This window comes from Rhineura floridana, chromosome 5 (genome assembly GCF_030035675.1).
Source record: "Rhineura floridana isolate rRhiFlo1 chromosome 5, rRhiFlo1.hap2, whole genome shotgun sequence".
Taxonomy (NCBI): Eukaryota; Metazoa; Chordata; class Lepidosauria; order Squamata; family Rhineuridae; genus Rhineura; species Rhineura floridana.
The window spans coordinates 168,113,202-168,133,487 of NC_084484.1; the positions used below are offsets into that span (position 1 = coordinate 168,113,202).

General features: G+C 44.7%; 1 protein-coding gene across 1 annotated transcript in view; it reads left to right on the top strand.

Moving 5' to 3' along the window:
* MAML2 (mastermind like transcriptional coactivator 2) overlaps positions 1-16,385 on the top strand; it is a 234,191-nt gene extending 217,806 nt beyond the window's left edge. Inside the window, exons 3-5 of the mRNA XM_061628774.1 lie at positions 3,247-3,423; positions 6,671-6,782; positions 12,718-16,385. Of these exons, the coding sequence (XP_061484758.1) occupies positions 3,247-3,423; positions 6,671-6,782; positions 12,718-13,697 (1,269 nt within the window). The 3' untranslated portion in view covers positions 13,698-16,385. The remainder of the gene's footprint in view (positions 1-3,246; positions 3,424-6,670; positions 6,783-12,717) is intronic.
* Positions 16,386-20,286: the final 3,901 nt, after the last annotated feature.

Here is a 20,286-nt window from a genome sequence, read left to right on the forward strand (position 1 = left end):
TAGGACGGATGGGGGAGAAATTCTATTTTGATTGTATTTAAATGAGAAATGGCATAATTCACATTTCTCAAAGCAATATATGAACTAAAACAAAGCTTTCCCTTCAAAATACTCACTTCTCCAAATGTTGCAATGCAGTTCTCCAACCAATGTATACAAAAATGCATATATTCGGGGAAAGTGCATAACAACTACATATATTAGTGAAAATAACATACAGAAATGCATCATATTTGCTTTCTAAAATGTGTATTAGTCAAAACTGCATACAAACGTGTTTATTAGAAGAAATTCACTCCGAAAGGACCTATCCAAACTGATTGAATGGGTAGTAAAATGGCAAATGCAATTCATTGTAAACAAATGTAAAGTGATGCATGTTGGGGTGAAAAATCTTAATTTCACATAAATGCTCATGGGGTCTGAACTGGCGGTGACTGACCAGAAATGAGACCTTGGGGTTATAGTGGATAGCTTGATGAAAATGTCAGCTCAGTGTGCAGCAGCTGTGAAAAAGGCAAATTCCATCTTAGGGATCATTAGGAAAGGTATTGAAAATAAAACTGCCAATGTCATAATGCTGATGAATAAATCTATAGTGCAGCTGCATTTGGAATGCTATGTGCAGTTCTGGTCACCCAACTTCAAAAAGGATATTGTAGAGTTGGAAAAGATTCTGATCAGAGCAACCCAAATGATCAAGGGGATGGAGCACCTCCCCTGAGAAAGGTTGCAGCATTTGGGGCTTTTTAGTTTAGAGAAAAGGCATAGAATCATAGAATAGTAGAGTTGGAAGGGGCCTACAAGGCCATCAAATCCAACCCCCTGCGCAATGCAAGAATCCAAATCAAAGCATTCCCGACAGATGGGTGTCCAGCTGCCTCTTGAATGCCTCCAGTGTCGGAGAGCCCACTACCTCTCTAGGTAATTGATTCCATTGTTGTATGGCTCTAACAGGAAGTTTTTCCTGATGTCCAGTCGAAATCTGGCTTCCTGCAACATGAGCAAGTTAGAGGCGTCATGAGAGAAGTGTTTACAATTATGCATGGGATGGAGAAAGTGGATAGAGAAAAGTTTTTCTCCCTCACTCATAACATCACAACTCGTGGACATCCAATGAAGCTGAGTGTCGGAAAAATCAGGTCAGACAAAAGAAAATAGATCTTCACACAGTGCATAGTTAAGGAATGGAACCTGCTCTCACAAGAGGCAGTGATGGCCATCAGCTTAGATGGTTTTAAAATAGGATTAGACACATTCATGGAGGATAAGGCTATCAGTGGCTACTAGCTATGATGGCTATGCTCTGCCTCCACAATTGGAGGCAGCATGCTTCTGAATACCAGTTACTGGAAACTGCAGGAAGGGAGAGCACTCTCATGCTCAGGTCTTGCTTGTGGGCTTCCTACAGACAATCTGCTTGGCCACTGTGAGAATAGGATGCTGGACTAGATGGGCCATTGGCCTGATCCAGCAGCTCTTGTTATGTTCTTATGACTCCCCCAAACATCCCAGGGATCAGGCAGGTATATAAGGAATCAGGCAGTCCTTCAAGTATCCTGGACCCAAGTTGTTAAGGGCCTTGCAGATTAGTAGAAGAACCTGAGCTTGGCCTGATAGCACATGTGCAGTCAGTGCAAACTTTTAAGCACTGGTGTTACTTGTTGGCAGTAGTATGTTCCCACCGTCAGTCTCACCATAGTATTCTGCACCAGCTGAAGCCTCTGAACCAGGCTCAAGGGTAGCGGAGTAGAAGCATTGCTTCTATGTATCCTGGTGGCCCCACAGAATCATTGCAACCCTCTGAGCAGCAGGTGTAAAAAATGTTGTTTTAATTGAAAGACAGTCTGATATATTTGGGGTAATAATCCAAGCCCAAAATTCTTAGGGCTTCTTCTTGCGGGAAGCATTCCAGGGTCCTGATGCTCCCAGTCAATCTGTCAATGTTGGTAAGGAAACAAATGCAGCCTGCCACAAAATGTTGCTGCATGGACTATTCCAGCAAGCCATCCATGCCCTTTTCTAGGATACTCCATTCCCCATCCTCCCTGGTTTTCTGATTCCTACATGCACAAACACAGAGACACACAATCAGTCAGTGTACAGTGGCCACTGAACATGCTCAGTCCTCACTGAGCTCTTTGGGGGTTTTCTCCCCCCCCACACACACACATATTTATTTTCTTGTTTGTGGGTACTGCTGTTTTAGCTACATACAGATCCATACTCAAGGTTGTGTTCAACGTAGAGATGGGATGCATTGGCCAGTGCCCGTTCAAAAGCATTTTGTCGACCTAACAGGCCAGTATCAATTCAAGTTTGTTCTTTGCTAGCCACTACTTTTATTATTACTGATTTATAAATAAATATTTATGATAGATAGAGAGATAGAGAGATAGATGATCGATCGATTGGTCGATAGATAAGGAAAATATTGATAAACAAAATGAAAAATTATCATTCTTAATATCAATATTTTGGAAGCTGATTTTTTTTAAAAAAATCTGTTTTCGAAATTAGCTGTAGAAAATCGCTACATAAAAATCTGATCCACAACAATAGACATGAAGCAAGTTAATGGAAAATTTGATACCAAATCTGAATTGGGCAGAATTCTAGCTCATCCCTAATTCAAAATAGCAGCAAGGAGAATGTTCCATCAGTGCAAGGATTTCTTCTTGCATGACATAATGTTTTCCCCCTCTCCTCCCATTGGGCACCCCCTAAATCTGTTCTGGAGGTTCCCTTAACCCTCCAAAGTAGGCTAGGGTGTAATGGAATGTTGGCAGAGTGGGATGGAATATTGGGAACCAGCTTGGAGATATGTAATGAGAGAGGAGGATAACAAAGAGATTAATAGGTTCCCTCCCTACCAAGAAGAAAGTTTTAGAAATAGGACACACCACAGTTACTGCATGGATGGTATGTGTTGATGTGGTTATTGCTATATAATCACACTGATTTGTACAAATTGCTATGACAGCTGTCCTTTGAGCTTCTGTAAGTTCCCGCTAGAAAGCCAAAGCTTTCTACTGCAGCCACAGGGGTAGCCCTATAATTTTCTCCAGAATGTGCTTCTGTTCATTTCCTCTGCCAAATTTCTGTTACAGTCATCCTACAGCTGAAGGGAGAAGGACCCACATTTTAATCAGCATTCAAAAGGCTAAGAAGGAGGTGTTGGCTTTCTGGTTTTGTCCATGTTTTTGTCCTTCTTCACACACACACCCTGTGTTTTGTCTTCTGCAGGATCAACACTCCGTCCTAAGCCAAAGCGCAGGACCCAGTCCAACGTCAAGCGCTTGCACGAATCCGAATGCTGGAAGCAGTTGCATGAACTCACCCCAGCAAGCACTGCTCAATCAGCAACTGAAACAACAACTTCTTCTACAGCAACAGCAACAGCAAAAAATACTAACGGAAGCAGTAAATTTTCAAATTTCCTATTTTATTTTATTTTTTTAACAAACTTTATACACCGCTTACTTACACTAAAGACAACTAAGGAATTTACAGAAAACCTAAGCAGTTTATATGTGAATCAATGTCACAGAATTGAAAAACTGATAATAAATCGGAGAGTATCTACTAGGGCTCCATCTGCACTATACATTTAAAGCAGTATTGTTTCACTTTAAACAAATAGTGCCTTCCCCAAAGAATTCTGGGAACCAGGGTTTGTTAAGGGTGCCAAGAGGTGTTAGGAAGCCCCTATTCCTCTCACAGAGCTACAGTTTCCAAAGTGGTTTAACAATCAACCCCTCTTCCCAGGAACTCTGAGAATTTTAGCTCTGTGAGGGGAATTGGGGTCTCCTAACAACTCCTGGCACCCTTTATCAACTACACTTCCCAGGATTCTTTGGAGGAAGCCATGACTGCTTAAAATGGTATAATAGTGCTTTGAATGTATTGAGCAAAGGGGGGCTTGGTCACTTAGTCTGTCCATTTCAAGTTAGGGCGCTTTCAGATACGCCTTCAGAAAAAACTTCTGGCAAGCAGGTTCTGTTGACTTGGGCTGGGCCTCCAACATCCAAAGGCATAGTTCAGGATCATGGGAAGAACCCACAGCTCTGTGGGAGGGCACTTGCTTTGCTTGTCTTTGGAGTGGGAAGCTCCCATTAGAACAAATGGGAGCCTTTTTTCAGTGCAGATTGCAAAAGAGGGGTGCCAAATCTGGATCAAAACCACCGTGGGTGGCCAAGGGTAAAAGCACCCCTATGCCCCATGCTAGGGCCCTAATCCAGACTATAAGGAGGCCATACCTGCAATTTACTTTTTACAAAATCTGTTTGTATGATTGGCATCACACCTAGTTCAGCACTCAGTTAATTAAAGGGTCATATTTATTTATTTAATTATTACATTTATATACTGCCCCATAGCCGAAGCTCTCTGGGCAGTTTACAGCAATTAACCAGACCCCATATAGATTGCATGCGCCAGGTGCACACTGGAACAAATCCGAAACAGAACCACCCATGGGTTTATGCTTGTGCAAAAACACAGGAATGTAATTATACTGCATTATACTGAGTCAGACCAGTGGTCTGTCCAGCTCAGTATTGTCTACACCGACTGGCAGTGGCTCTCCAGGGATTTCAGGCTGGGGTCCCTCTCAGCCCTACCTGGATATGTTGGGGATTAAACCTGGGACCTTCTGCATGCAAAGCGGATGCTCCACCACTGACCTACACTGATTACAGCGGTGGCTGATGGCTCCATGTCAGAGGGATAATGGAATCCGCTCCAGGTTTTAGTCTAAATTGTCAAGGAGCTGTCCAAGGTGCTTCAGCACCTCGAAAGCTCAGACTAAGACCCAGAGCAGATTCCACTGCCCCACTGGCATGGAGCCACCATCTGCCACTGCTTGATTAGATTACCTTCATGTGAGGTATGAAGCTGTCACTTTGTCTGCCCTACACTTCCTGGTGTCTCATGGAGTGTTTCCCAGCTGACTTGAGATCCTTAAAATTGGAGATGCAAAGCATTTGAACCTGGTATACTTCCTGCCTGTGAAGCAATGTCCCTCCTCTGTTTCCAACTCTGCAGTGTGATTCCTTGATGCCAGTTAGCGGCCTGACACATGATGGGTGGTGGGAGAGCTGTATTTTCAGCCCACAAGGAAAGCAGGTTGCAGCACAGCCGAGCTGCTGGCGCACAGCAGCAAGTTCAGTTTCCTTCCTTAGCAGATGCTGGCAGCACACAAGGACCACCCATGCTCCATGTCTGCATACCTTCAGGCGACATTTTCTGTGCTTACTGGAAGCCTCTCAGTGACTGCAGAGCTGGGCAGAAAATTCCTTCCTTCTGTAGGAAGAACAAACTCATTTTGACAATTTGCTGAGAGGGAAAGGGAAAGAGAGTTGCAACCTTCAAAAAAGTAGTTTTTCACCAATCCATGTTGGTGACTTCTGCTCCTCCTTTCGGGGGATGGGGGGCAAACCTTGCAAATATGTTACAATAGGCAGAGATCTTAGTGGCCCAAAGACCCTCAAGTTCCAGATTCAGCTAGCTTTATGCAAACCACCCTCTCTTTGTCTTCCGTTTCTGCAAACAATATGAGGATGATGATATTGGCCTGCCTTACAAGGTTGTTGTAAACCATAGATAGTGAACCTGTGGTCTTTCAGATGTTGTTAGCCTACAACTCCTATTATTGGCCATGATGGCTGGGGCTGATGGGAACTGGAATCCAACAACATTGGATTTCCTGCATTGAGCAGGGGGTTGGACTTCATAGCCTTATTGGCCCCTTCCAACTCTTATTCTGTGATTCTATGAACATCAGCTTACTGAAATATTAGTTTGAGGCATTGGGGTGTCCAATTTTCACAAAGCCCGTAGCTCATGAAGAAGGGAGGTTGAACCAATGGTCTGGCGGCAAAGAATTGTGGCTGGGGAGGGAAGGGTTAAAATTCCTCTCTCCCTTCATTCTGTGGTCCTGATGAAAATCAGGAGGCCCACTACAACTTTAAACACCTGATGTGGTTTCTAATGATGCATTTAGTGTCATGTGTAGTTTGGCTCCAAGTTTGTATTCACTTGGAGCATTTTCCCTAGATCTGAGGCACATAGCCAAATATCAGATCCTCAACCTATTTGTGCTGACCCAAACAGTTCCATTACACCCTTCCTGATATCAAATGGGAAAACTGCAGAATCTGCACAGGTCAGAAAATCAGAAACATCCACCAAACCTCCTGATGCTTCCTCCTGTTTATGACCTGGAAACTGGTATCGCAAAAGGCATTGTTTTGCGTTCTGTCCTGTATTTGTTGCATGCCGAACTGTTTTTGTTCTGCTGAAGTTTGCCTTCTGCCAAAAGCTATGCTTGTTGTCTCACTGTCTGCTGTGGCGAAAACACACAACGTATGCTATCATTTCATTATTCCACCCTATTTATTTCAGTGCAAGGAAAATGCAGTGCATATGAGGAAAAAACAATCAGTGATATTTTCAACTTGAAACTGACTGAAATTTTTCAGACTGAAAGCAGCAACACCAGCAAATATTGATCATACTCATGGGAATGATTTCCGAACAAGCAAACATCAGCCATTTCTGCTCCAGTTTCCATGTTGGTTGGAATTCTCCAACATTCTTACAGATCACTCACCTTTCGGCTAACCCAAATAATGAGTTCACTCTCTCTCTCCTTGTTATAATCCTGCAGGAGAAAATGACCCCTCAAGATCAGTTGAATCGACACCTGACGAGGCCCCCACCAGACTATAAAGACCAAAGAAGGAACCAGGTCAGCTTGCAGCAAACACATCAGTATTCAGGTAAGCATGCTTGGAAACAGAAATAAACTAGAGCAGGGGTTCCAAAACTGTGGTCTGTGGACCGCCAATGGTCCGTGAGCTTCATTCAAGTGCCACACCCACGTTAAACATTCATATTGAGTTTTGATTGCATGTTGTTACTGCTTTTATTTCTTATATTTTATTGTATTACTATTGAAATTCTATGGAATGCAAATTGTAATACAGTAAAATATAATACGAAAAATAAAAGCAGCAATAAAAGCACAATTAAAAATCAATACAGCTTCTAGCACAGCATATGACAATTGCCACAACAGGTGGAAATACTGTTGAGTTAGTCCACCAAAACCATCAGCAATTTTCAAGTGGGCCAGAGGAAAAAAAAGGTTGGGAACCACTGAAGTAGAGAACTGCAGTCAAAGATTTAGTTGGTTTGAATATGGGGAACGTAACCCTTTCTCCAACAACAGTTCTCAGCCCTTTCTATCTCTGGACTCTCTGAGAGGTTCTTTTCCTGTCTCTTTGGTCCCCTGTTCTTTCAGCATCCTTCCTCTTCCCTCCTAATCTATCCTTTGTCTTAGTCTACTTGGAGCACAAAGCTCTGCTTGTCCCTCGCTCCTCTGTGTGGATTTTCTCCCAGACAAACCATCCTTCCACTTCCTTCACAGAAGCTGCATTGATTTTCAATATCTCTTGATTGACCTTTCCCCTTCAGCTGTTATAATGTTCATGAACATGCTGCGGCATCATAAGTAGCTCAACTGATGGCTTGAGCGGGGGTGACGCAGAGATTTTTAGTTCACTGGGGGTATATATCAGCTAACAGATCCACCAGAGAGCCCATCTGAAGATGGGAAATCTGCCTGCCTCATTCTGCTGGAATATGGCTGGTAGCTGACAGATAAAGGACTTGTCTGAAGAAAGTGGCTTTTGAAATATGACAGCTCTTCAGGCTAACTTGAAACAATCCCTGTGTGGTTTCACTTTAAAAATAAGTCATGCAGGGCTTAATTGCAACCCAGCCTCACTTTTCTGAGATCTCAGAATATGTTAGGGAAGACAGAGGGCCTAAATGCAATGTTCCCCCTTTTTGCTTTCCATCATACTGGGTAGTGACTCCTTTTTTGCATTTGTTTTGTGGAACCCTCTCCTTTTTGGTAGTTCATTGAGTTATAGCCCAGGCGTCAAGAAGGCATCAGACTGGGCAAGGCTGCCCTAAGTTCTCAACTTTGGGTTGGGAACCTCAGATCCAAGGGCCAAATTCAGCCCTGGCATCATAGTGCAGATGTGGCCTTAGTACTTTTTTCATACTATGGTGGCCACCTGTGTCTAACCAAGAAAAAGAAGAAAAAGGACACTGTGGCATGCAGTTTGTTAATGGGTGTGCATAAACACTGAGGTTTGCACACAGATGCACATTCCAACAGGAGTCGATGTGAGACTTTCTACTGTTTAAAATAGTATAATACTCCTTTTTATGTATATGGAGCCGTAAGTCTGTACCATCCTGTTTTCTGCATTTTTAAAATAAAACACAAAAATGCATTTAAATTGTATACAGCTCTCTAAAATACACATGTTGTATGTATTTCTCACCTAAAATGCATTTTATATGCTTTTATATGCATGTTCCACTAAAATGTGCATTTGTGTTTTTGTTTTGTGAACCGAAACTGCATTGCAAAATTGCAATCTGATTGTAACCTATATTCCAATCCATGTATAAATCCCGGACCAGCAAATAAGGTCAACTCACTTTAAATGTGGGCCAAACCAAACTCTGTTCCATTGTTATCTCAAATAGATCCCAAGGATCTTGCATGCCTCAACCCCTGTGTTGATTGTCGGTCCTGGGCATGAATCAGAAACTGACACAGTCTCCAGTATCACTCACTCCTTTTAGTATTTAAGGTCTGGTTATGTTCTCTGCTCGATGTTAATTGGAATGAATTTCTCCCAATCTGGTATAAATTAGAGTGGCCAAGAAAAAAAGGGGGAGGTGCTAAAAATAGCAAGCAATTCAGAGAAAAAAGGAAAAATTGTCTTTGGAGTGAGATAGAAAACCAGTGTCCCAACCGCTGTGCCCTTTGAGACAACTCATGTTGCTACCCAAGAATATAGGGTGTTGGCCATCTATGTACAAGTCAACACATTTGGTCTTTGCTAGTCTTAAAGTGCTCCCAAAAACTCTTTGATACTTTTGGTAGAAACAGACTGTTCACAGGCAGCTATGTCTCTGGAACATGGTCCATCTGTCAGGAAGGCTCTTTCACTCTGTGAGGCCCCTACCCGTGGTCACCGCCTTGTCATGGTCCCACCTCAGGGTCTTGGTCTCTTAATGGTTCTCTCACCGGCTCTAGCAAAGATCTCTCAAGATCTCCCTGCTAGGCAGCACCACCAGACACTCCCTGTAAACAATATTTATTTATTGTTATTATTATTTTATTTATACCCCGCCCTTCGCTCCAGCAGGAGCCCAGGGTGGCAAACAGAAACACTAAAAACACTCTAAAACAAAATAAAAGACCCTAAAATACACCAAAACAAAACAATGTTAAAAACATTTTTAAAAAAAACTTTAAAAATCTTTTAAAAAAAGGGTTAAAAACATATTAAAAGACATATTAAAGGCAATTCTAACACAGACGCAGAATGGGATAGGTCTCAACTTAAATACTGCCTTGAGACTGTGCCTTCATCTCCTCCTGGCTTATTGCTACTTTGTGTCTGGGTGCACTTACAGGCCTCAACCCCCCTGTATCTTTGTGCCTATAAAGATTACAGCCCTGGGTTGCTCTGGATTCCTGATGATGTTCACCGCTGCCACCATTGATACTGTTTCCCAACCTTGGTATATGCCCTGTCCACCCTTCTGGTCTGTGAAAGCCCAGTCAAGGATCAGGCATTTTGGTAAACCAAGAAATATTTATTTATATACACAGGGAATAACAAGATTACTTAAAGGTTTAGTCAACAAGCGTGTGGTTTCATAAGATGTGTTACTCTTTATGTTTCTTAGTCATCAATATCCTGCCTCACTACCCACCTAATGCAATCCACCCTACAACCCACTCCAAAACCAACCAAACGAACCAACAGACCCAACCATTAGAATCCCCTCTCAACTGTCATCCTCTCATTTATACCTTCAGACACCCAAACACTCAGCCAATCATCATACATTCTCCAATATTCCAACCCATGTACTCTCCCCTCTCACTCAGTCTACTTACCACATATACTCTAATAAACCCGCACTTACCATATTTACAGTATTATTTATTTATTTATTTATTTATTAAATGTATTAGTTGCCCATCTGGCTGGCTGTCCAGCCACTCTGGGTGACGTACAAAATAAAAACATACAAATACATGAAAACATTAAACATCTCAACAATAATAATAAAACCTAACCCTATATATACAGGGACATCACACACTCCAGTAGTGGGAGAGGTAATTCTAGCCAGTGTGGTGTAATGGTTAGGGCACCGGGCTACGACCTGGGAGACCAGGGTTCGAATCCCCACTTAGACATGAAACTCACTGAGTGACCTTGGGCCAGTCACCGTCTCTCAGCCTAACCTACCTGATACAGTTGTTATGAGAATAACAGAGAGAGAGGGAGAACCTTACACCCCAATTTGAGCTCCTTGGAGGAAAGGTGGGATATAATAATAACAACAACAACAACAACAACAATAAATAATATGAGGAGGATTTTAGAAGGCTACAAACTAGGCCCTGAATCCAGTGCTGCATTGTCATTGACATTTCTACTCCAGCATTCTTCGGAAATGGTTCTCCATGTTATTGTTTGTTTTAGTTTGCTCCTGGTCATCCTTCTGTGTCTCTTTTCTATTCCCTGTGCATTCCCTGCATGCCTCTGCTGCCTCCCCCCCTTGGAGCCAAGGACTGGTCTTTGGTCTGGGTGTCATCCTGTCATCTCCCAGCATAGGGTGCTAAGGGAGGCCAGGTTGACACCAGGGGACCTACTGATAGGACGGAGACCAGAACTGGTTCAGTTGTAGGCTGTTCTCTCGGGAGCCGCAGGGCAGCGGTGGATGGAGCCAGAAGCAGAGCCACAAACGTGACTATTACCTTTTTTTTTTTACATTATGCTACATCCCAGCCATGCAAAAGTCAGCGGTTTCTACACTTACACAGGTCTCTTTCTCCATCCTCCGTCCATGCGAACGAAAGGTGTCAGGGCAGTTCAGGGACACATTCCAGTCAAGCAAAAGGCACTTGAGGAAAGTGTAGAGCAGGACTAGTGAGAGGTGTGGGTGAGGAGAAAGAGAGAGGCCTGGAGAGGGGCCTGGTCAGTGGGGAGTAACCCTGATGGCTATTTCTACCTCCACTGTTGGAGGCAGTGTACTTCTGAATTCCAGTTGCTGGAAATGGCAGGACGGGAGAGTGCTCTTACACCCAGGTCCTGCTGGTGTGCTTTTCATACACATCTTGTTGGCCCCTGTGAGAACAGCATGCTGTACTAGATGGGCCGCTAGCCCGATCCAGCAGGCTCTTCTTATGTTCTTATGACTGTCCTGAGCTGGGCCGGCGCCAGAGGGCAGCCAGGTTGGGCCCTGGCCAAGGACCCCTGAAGGGCCCCTCATTAGGGTGGGATAATAGCACTCCCCTTCCAAGATCCGCAGCAGGGTCCCTGCCATGGATCACAGGGAGGGAGCTTCCAGACCAGCCACCCATTCACTCGCTCCACTTACCTCTCTCCTGTCTTTCCTGTACGTGCTGCATGCACAGGGCTGCCATCAACCAAGATGGCGGCAGAGGATTCTTTAAAGGGCTGATGCCCCTACTGCCATCTTGCTTGATGGCAGGCATGTGCACACACATAGCATACTGCGCATGCCATCAACCAACATGGCAGCGGGGGCATCAGCCCCTTAGAGACACCTCTGCCGCCGTCTTGGTTGATGGCAGCCCTGCATGCGCAGCGTGCGCAGCAGCAAAGACAAGAGAAAGGTAGATGGAACAGGCAGGAGCTGTGTGCCCAGGGCAGGCTGGTGCCCAAGGGCCCAGTCATGCCTGGTGCCGGCCCTGGTCCTGTGGGACATATTTGGCCCCTGGGCTTGAGGTCTCTACCCCTGCCTTAGAGTCTTCATTGGTCTCTCTCTAAAGATGTGTGGGAAGAGGTAGAATATTTAATAGAATAATAGAATTTAATCCTTGATGCTGTGCAGGTTTCAGGTTACACCTAGGGATGCTGGAATGAAAAACCACACCATGGCTGAGTCCCCAGTTTTGAAAATAGATAATCCACCCATTCCGTAGAGCAGTAGTATTCAACTTTTTCAGACCCAGGACCCATCTTTAACTCAAATATGCATTTTGGGACCTATTTGTTTTCTTTTTTCATCATGTATTTGTAGAAGTGCTGTTGCAACCCACCTTAGATCAGGCCATGACCTGGTACTGGGTCCCAACCCACCAGGTAAAGACCAACGCTCTAGAGCAGCCTTTCCCAACCAGTGTGCCTCCAGATGTTGTTGGACCACAACTCCCATCAGTCTCAGCCAGCATTGCCAATGGTCAGGAAAAATGGGAATTGTGGTCCAACAACATCTGGAGGCACACTGGTTGGGAAAGGCTGCTCTAGAGTGTGAGAGAGTCACATTCTGCTTGCTCCTCGAGGTGCATCTTCCATTAGGAAATAGGAGGTTGCCCCAGAAGTCCCTGCATTTCCCATTTCCTGGCAGGAGTGATGTTTAGACTAGGGACTGATGCATAATTCTCTCATGTTCCAAGGATCTGGCATAGCCAAGAGGAACATCAGGGTATCAGGTTCCACTCCTTCCAGTAGAGTCATGATGGGATAGGAAGCGATAGGACAGAGCCCCATAGATGATTTGGTACATGGGGCCTGTTTGGAACCTTGAAATGGATAATCAGTCGAGATTTTTCTTTCTTTTCCCCCCTTCCTCCTTTTCTAGGTGGAACACCTGCCGTGAGCATTGGCTCCAACCTGTGCTTTTCCAACTCGATTTCAACTCCTAGCATCTCACTGCAGGCTTCCAATCTTTTGAGCACCGCTCCTGGAGCCAGGCTGCCTCCCCCCCTGACAGCACGCCACATGGGCTGTTACGCGAACATTCCTTGCAGTCAAGCGAGTGCGTACAGTGTGATGACTTCAGGTGCGAGCCAAGTTTCACAGCACAGGAACCCAGGCCAAATGATAGCCGGTCAACAAAACAATCCTGCGATGTCTCGGCAAGCACCAGCAGGGCAAGTGAATAACCTGTCTGCATTTGACAGCGGGCCCGGGATCAACTCGCAGGCAGGGAAACTCAACTTGAATCAAGGGACTTTGGCACAAAGACCTTCAAATGTTATGGTCGCCTCAAATTCTGCAGCACCGAGCTGGGTCTCTCAAGAGGCAGGAGCAAAGCAACAGGAAACACGCAAGGCTGTCGGGTCCCCGTTTCCCACGGGCAGCCCCTATACCAACCAGCCGCTACAGCGCACATCTGCCCAGCAGCAATTTCCCCAGCGTGCCATGGTGCCTCCTAATCAGCTGGCCACCGCCCAGATGAGATCCCCTACGAGCCAAATGAACCAAACTCTAAATGGACAAGCGGCTGGGACCTCAAAATCCCTGGGTGCAAGGCCTAGCCAAGTACGGGCACAGACCGTGCCACATTTAAATCCACCTGGGGCAAGTATGACACCCCCAAGCCCCTTGTCATCAAACCATTTCCCATCTAGTACTAACCAAACATCCGCCAGGGCTTATCAAGGGACTGATCACACGAGCGATCTAGCATTTGACTTTCTGAACCAGCAAAGTGACAATATTGGGCCGGCTCTGAACAGCGATCCAGACTTCATTGATTCTTTGTTAAAAACCGAGCCCAGTAATGACGACTGGATGAAAGATATCAACCTTGATGAAATCCTAGGCGGTCATTCCTGAGACAGACCAGGAGACTATTACAAAGTCATGGACGGGTGGGTGTTTTTTTTTAAAGACCTGAAACCCAGGATTTCACTCCACAAAGTTTGGAAAGGATTTTTTTTGGGGGGGGGGGGGGAGCGTTTTCAGAAAAACAAAACATTGCTCTCCAAATAGTTGAAAGGGCTCCTAGTGGTTTACCAGTGAGAAGCAAAACAGGATGGTGTGTTCGTTTAAGCAGAAAACCTGCTTTGTCTGTCTGAAATGTGTAGGCAAACCTTTACATCTACAAAGCTAAGTAAAAGCACAGGAGAAGAAACCAGTGGCTCCAGGAATACACCCGCTGTTGTACTAATGGCTATAGCGTGTACACATGCCTGCATATTTTCCCGCTCATGCTCTTTGTGTGCACACAAAGACAAATCTTGAAGACAAACACCCTGAACAACATCCGGCCTGAGAACGTTTAGCATTGGTGAGACGCAGTCGCCAGGAATCGAGGAAGGGCTGTGACTCTTTGGTAGAGGACATGCTTTGCATGTAGGAGATCCCAGGTCTAATTCCCAACACCTCCAGGTAGGGCTTAGAATGACCTCTGCCTGAGACTGCCAGACAATCCTGAGATAAGTGGACCAGCTGATTGACTTGGTGTAAGGCAGCTTCCTATGTCAGACTATCCAAGTCTCAGTGCCTCCACACTACGCAGTTGTCTATGAAATGGCTTTGCTGCCCACCCAGGCTCCTCCTTTAGAGAAGAAGGAATGCTGAGTACCAAATTCATGGGGACTAGAGACCTTCGACCTAAGATTTAACTAGTTTGCTCCAGTAAAATATGCAATATTCAGCCTCTTCATCCCAACACCCACTTTTGCCTTTATAGATCATCCACCTCTGAAGCATCCTCTCCTCTCCCCAGCCTTCTCATTCCTAGACCCGCTGTGCTGTTTTCTCCTGTACCGCACGTTAATCCATCCATTTAGCTGTACTTTTGGGATAATCATGATGCTTCTGCAATTTTCCAGTGGATGTCCTCTGTAGTACAGGCTGCATCAGGGAATCCGAGTAACTCTTTATGTGCACACCACAGGCAGATGATGTCACTGCCCTTATACGGGCAGAGGAAGGGGAGAAATCAGTGAGGCATGGGTTCCCTCCCCCCACACCCTTCAAAACATAGAGAGTGGTAGGTGGATCCAACATGGTGGCATAAATTTTTTTGGAGGCACACACTTCAGCTTTTAGCCCTTAACCCCCTTAGCTGCACTAATCTGGGAATCAACTCACTTTTCAATTACAAGGTATCTTTAAAACAAATCAGAGTCCCATTTTCCTCATGCACAACATAGCTCACTTCCACACCATACATTTAAAGCACTCTTATACCACTTTAAACAGTCATGGCTTCCCCCAAAGAATCCTGAGAACTGTCACTTGTAAAGGGTGTTGAGTTATTAGGAGACCCCTCACAGAGCTACAGTTCCCAGCTCTCTTAAAATATAGTTCTCAGGATTCTTTGGGGGTGGGGGGAGCCACAACTGTTAAAGTGGTATAAGAGTACTTTAAATGTAGAGTTTTGGGAAGCCAGGTCCCAGCAGGGTCCCAATATCTCCAGTGTCCTATGACCCAATCAGCATGAAAGGAGAGTGTGCTAGCCACTATGAAGAGTCTTCTAAAGCAGTATTCAAGCCTGGCCAGATTATTATATGATCTTAGAAAGTTGCATAATTTTAGGAGGTGGTATGGCTGTGACTATTATGAAGGGACCCTGCACTTCTGAATTTGCCACTACACTATTGCACATAGGATGCTGGAGACATTGGGACCCTGCTCCCAAAAAAAGTAAGGGGTCTAAGACCCCCGAGAATCTGAACAACCACTCCCCTGGTTATATAAGATCCTGTTAAAGGCTGCTGGGATGATATGGCCAGCTCCAGGTTTGAGAGGGTCGGCGAGGGTCTCCTAGTGGATTTAAGCTGCTGATGGCGGTGACCAGCACCCATCCTAAGATCTGTGGCAGATGGCTGTGAGCTGCCTGCCATTTTAATTATTGACAATGCCCCCAACATGGCATCAGTTTGGAGCACTGTGGATAATGACAATGGCGAATGTTTCTCAGACCCAGCCACCTGGTGTAGGGGGGGGGGTCCCATGGCTGCCCCAAAATTGCCCAAAGATGCCAGATGCTGACTGAGTTGCGGAAGAGCCATGGCCTTGTGCATCTTTCATTTATTTCAGAGTGATACATGCAAGAAAATTTACCCATTGATGGCACTGTTGTGACCCAAATATAGAAACACAAAGTAAACCCTGCATTTTTATACTGTTATATATCTTCTTTGTATCATTATAGTAAAAATGCACTACCCTTATATTTTGCATTATTGAATCAGGAGCTCTTCTCAGTATTGGGTTGTAAATATATAGAAATGTTTTTTGTAAACTTTTGTACAAAAAAATGTAATATTTTGGTAGGGATACTGAAATCATATTCTTTGGGTTATATTTATACACATGTGGAATAAAAATGTACTGTCCAAACTTTGTATTTTATACAGAAAAGGGAAAAATGCTTACCTTTTGTATCTTAATATACAATGTTGTTGGTGGATTTTTTTTGTATGATATGATTGTCTTATTTTCATTTTGAGACTTAAGACATGGCTTAAAGGGAGGCAGGAGGAGAATCTCAAATAAAAATTGAGGATCTGATCTTTGGCTTTGTACTGGTACCTCAAACACTTGCAAATTACTTAAGTGCACCGTTCATTCTGACACAGTAAATAATTGCCTAGAAATCTCATGGGAATTTATTTATTTATTTATTTATTACATTTATATACCGCCCCATAGCCAAAACCCTCTGGGCAATTTACAAAAATTAAATTAATTTGATTTGGTATTCTCACAAATTAAAGATTGTATCAATAGCAGATCAAATTTGCACCCAAGGCTGTTTTCAAGACCTGTTCCTTCTTTGCACTATGTGACCATCTTTCCTGCATCTGAACTGGGACTTCTTTGACTGATCTGTTACATTGGAATAACCCTTGGGCGACAGCTTCCACCCTCCCACTATGGATGCCAAGGGTCTTCAGAGCCGCAGGGGTTCTCTTTCCTTCAGAAACCACCCTGTGAGCTCTTCACTCAGATGAGTCTAGAACCCTTCTCATCTTAATCTTGCTTCCCCATTAATCCCTCTATCATCAGGGGTCTAAGTGGCTTTTCCTGTCCTTCAGTTAACCCTTTCCCTCCTTGACTCACCACTGGGGTGGCTAGTCCCAGAATTGCTGCCTTTTCCTTCCTCCCATGCTGTGTCCTAAGTTGTTGTGGCAAGGCTTGCCCGTAGCCTATCTCTAGACATGGACTCACTGGTGTGTTTTTCTCCATTATGTTTACTGTGGAATCTCAGCTTAGAGTGTTTCATAGATCAGCTTCCTGATTATACAGCACTCTGTGCCTCTACACAGGCATAATTAGGCATGACTTCTCAAGCTGATGTTGTCACAGCAATTGGACACCCCTCTTGAGATCCTTCAAGTAGGTTCAGGGCAGGCTTTCTATTTGCATGGGGAAGATTTCTCTGAATGGAACTGCGTGAGCAAGCGAGCACTCCTATGAACACGTTGAAAATCTGGCAGCATCTGCTCACGCATCCGCATCTGCCGGCATGTCCTTGGTGAAGGCAGCGACGGCACTTCAGCCAGATCCTCCTCTGATACCGCCTGTGGTTGAGCCTCCAACTCCTCCTCCTTGGGAGGAGGCGTGAGTGGCGACTCAGGTGACAAAGCAGGGCTGAGAGGCAGGACGAGGCTGGCTGATTGTCAGACGGTGCTTCTTCACTTGTAACTGGCACTAATTAGGCAGAGCTGTCACTGTCTAAACTGCTGAAGCCTTCTCCTGTTTCAGCCTCCTCCTGCGGCAGTCCACTGGGCTCCTCTCCAGGATGCCATTTCTCCTCCTCCTGATTGCTCCGTCAGGAGTCCTCCAAGAGGCCCATGACAGTGAGAGTCTATATGTGGTGATTTTAAAAATCACCATGTGTAGCTGTTCCCTATTTGGGGTTTCATGAGTGTATAGTCTGTGCTCCTGTCTACACAAATAGTTTCTGTACACTCGTATAGATATTCACATGTACCGTTCAATAAATGTACAGTCTGTGCACCTGTGTACAAAATAGTTGAGCTGTACAAATCAGCAAATTGTACACCCTTTCACACAAACACGTGTAGAGACAGCTTATACCTTCTTAAGAAAAACAATCTTCATTTGAAAGTGTGAACAGCTCTGGCGGAGGCTTATGTGACTGCTAAAGTGTCTTTAATGGCTGCAGCACCACCTTCTTCAACAGGAGGGAGCCTAACATTATGCTGTGCCGATGGCTGGGCCTAACATTAGGCAGAGTGAGGCAAGAGCCACAGGTGGCAGATACTGAGGGCAGGCGCAGTGGCAACCCCCTGGTTGCTCCTGATCCCCAGTCGTTCTCCTCTGTTGGAGGATAGAGCTGTGTGTGCCCTGTGGCCTGCCCTGTGCCCCCTAAGCTAGCCTGCTGCCCTCAGGTGCGATGGTAGATGCAGCTTTGTCACCAGAGTTAAAGTGAAGTTCAACTATCAGTTTGGTTGGTTTCTGTTCATGGAATGGGGCAAAGGAGGTGACATCTAATCATTTGTCTCAGGCAAAAAAATGTCTTGGATGAGCCCTGGAAGTGCTGTTACAGCAGGAGGAAAAGCAGTTGCTAAGGAAGGCTTTCTATTTTGCCATGTGGCCGTTTTAATACCTGCCATTGTTTTGCAGGAAATCTTTTCTTCGTGTGACTGCCATAAATCACAGCTGCATAGTAATCTTATCACTTTGTTTTATTATTCCTTTCATTTCACTTCGTTTATGAACTGCTTCCCATGAAACACCCTGATGCGATTTAACAATAAAAACATGAACAATAAAAGCATATATAACAGCAATTTCAAATCTAATACAGGCTGGGATTAAAAACCTCCATTTAAAAGGCTTGCTGGAAAAGGAAGGTCTTCAATAGGCGCTAAAAAGACAACACAAGGCTCCTGTCTGATATGTAAGGGGTGGGGTTTCCAAAGGACGGGTACCACCACACTAAAGGCCTGATTCCTGGGTCAATGGTCTCTGCAGAGAGCCCTCTCCTGCGGAGCACAGTGATCAGTTTGGGTATATACAGGTGAGATGATCTTTTAGGGCTTTGAACACCAGGACCTTGAACTTGGCATGTTTAATTAAAACTCTGGGGGCTCCCATTCAAACAGAGCTATACACAAGGAATGCACTTTTCATTGTTTGGTGCATTTCTTTTCCCCTGCTCCCCTGCGTATATACAAATCTGTTTGCACTCAAACTTATCAAAATGTTGGGGTGGCCTACCACCAACACCTTGCAGAGCAAACGAGACGTTTAAATGCACATTGCTTCCAGTGCAATTGTGCATCTGCATCCAATGTATGTGCTTGACTTACGACCTAACTACAGAATCCACCTGCAGAAGCCCCTTCCATGCTGAGCCGAGCCAAGGATAGTATGAGCAAAGTCAGGCAACTTTGCTAGCTTTCTTTTTAATTGATTTGTATCTTGTTTTCGCATGACAGACAAAATTGTGCCACAAGTGGCCCCATTTATCTCCTTAACTTGGAAGGCAAGTCTACAAACACATATCAGCAAGTGGGACCTGCAACAAAATGTTGCAGTGTAGAATCCAGCTGTTCAGGAACCCAGCTGCTCTATTCCATTGCCCCCAATGTCCATTTTTCCTTTCTGCTTCCAGCACTCCTGTTTTGGGGGGAAATGTTCAGGAAATGCCTGGTGCTGCTGTTTGGTTAAAGCCAAACATAGGAACATAAGGAGATGCGTTATACCAAATCAGATTATTGGTCCAGGTGGCTTAGTATTGACAACACTGACTGGCAGCGGCTTTCCAGGGTTTCAGACAATAATTTCTCCCACTCCTACCTGGAGATACCAGGAATCAAACTCGGGACCTTCTGCTTGCAAAGTAGATCCTTCACCACTGAGCTGCGAACCTTCCCCTAAACAGGGCTTCCCCTGCTCCTCGAGTGCCAGAGCCCTCTACTAAGTCCCCTTACAGCTTCCCAAGGAAACAGTGGGATGCAAAAAATGGAAATGGACTGCCTTCAAGTCGATCCCAACTTATGGCAACCCTATGAATAGGGTTTTCATGTTAAGCAGTATTTCTCTTGACGCCCAGGAAACACAAGTGGGGATTTGAACTCACTGACTCTGGACTTTCAGCTAGGCTCTCCTCTCCACTGTGCTATACCAGCTTCTAACACTTGGTGTCCCGGAAAGACATGTGACTGCTTTTAGCCATGGGTATATTTCCCCTATCTACATTTGTGTATGTTGTAAAGTTGGGACTTAACAAGGAATAAACAGGAAGAAATAATTAGAAATAAATATGGCTACAAATCTGTACTACAAATCTGTGTGTAACCTCCACTGAACTCGGTGGGACTTCTGAGTAGATATATAAGGAATTGCCTGATAACTGATTAAATGTAAATGGCACTCACAAATTGGTGTTTTGTTGTCATGTGCCTTCAAGTCAATTGCAACTTATGGCGACCCTATG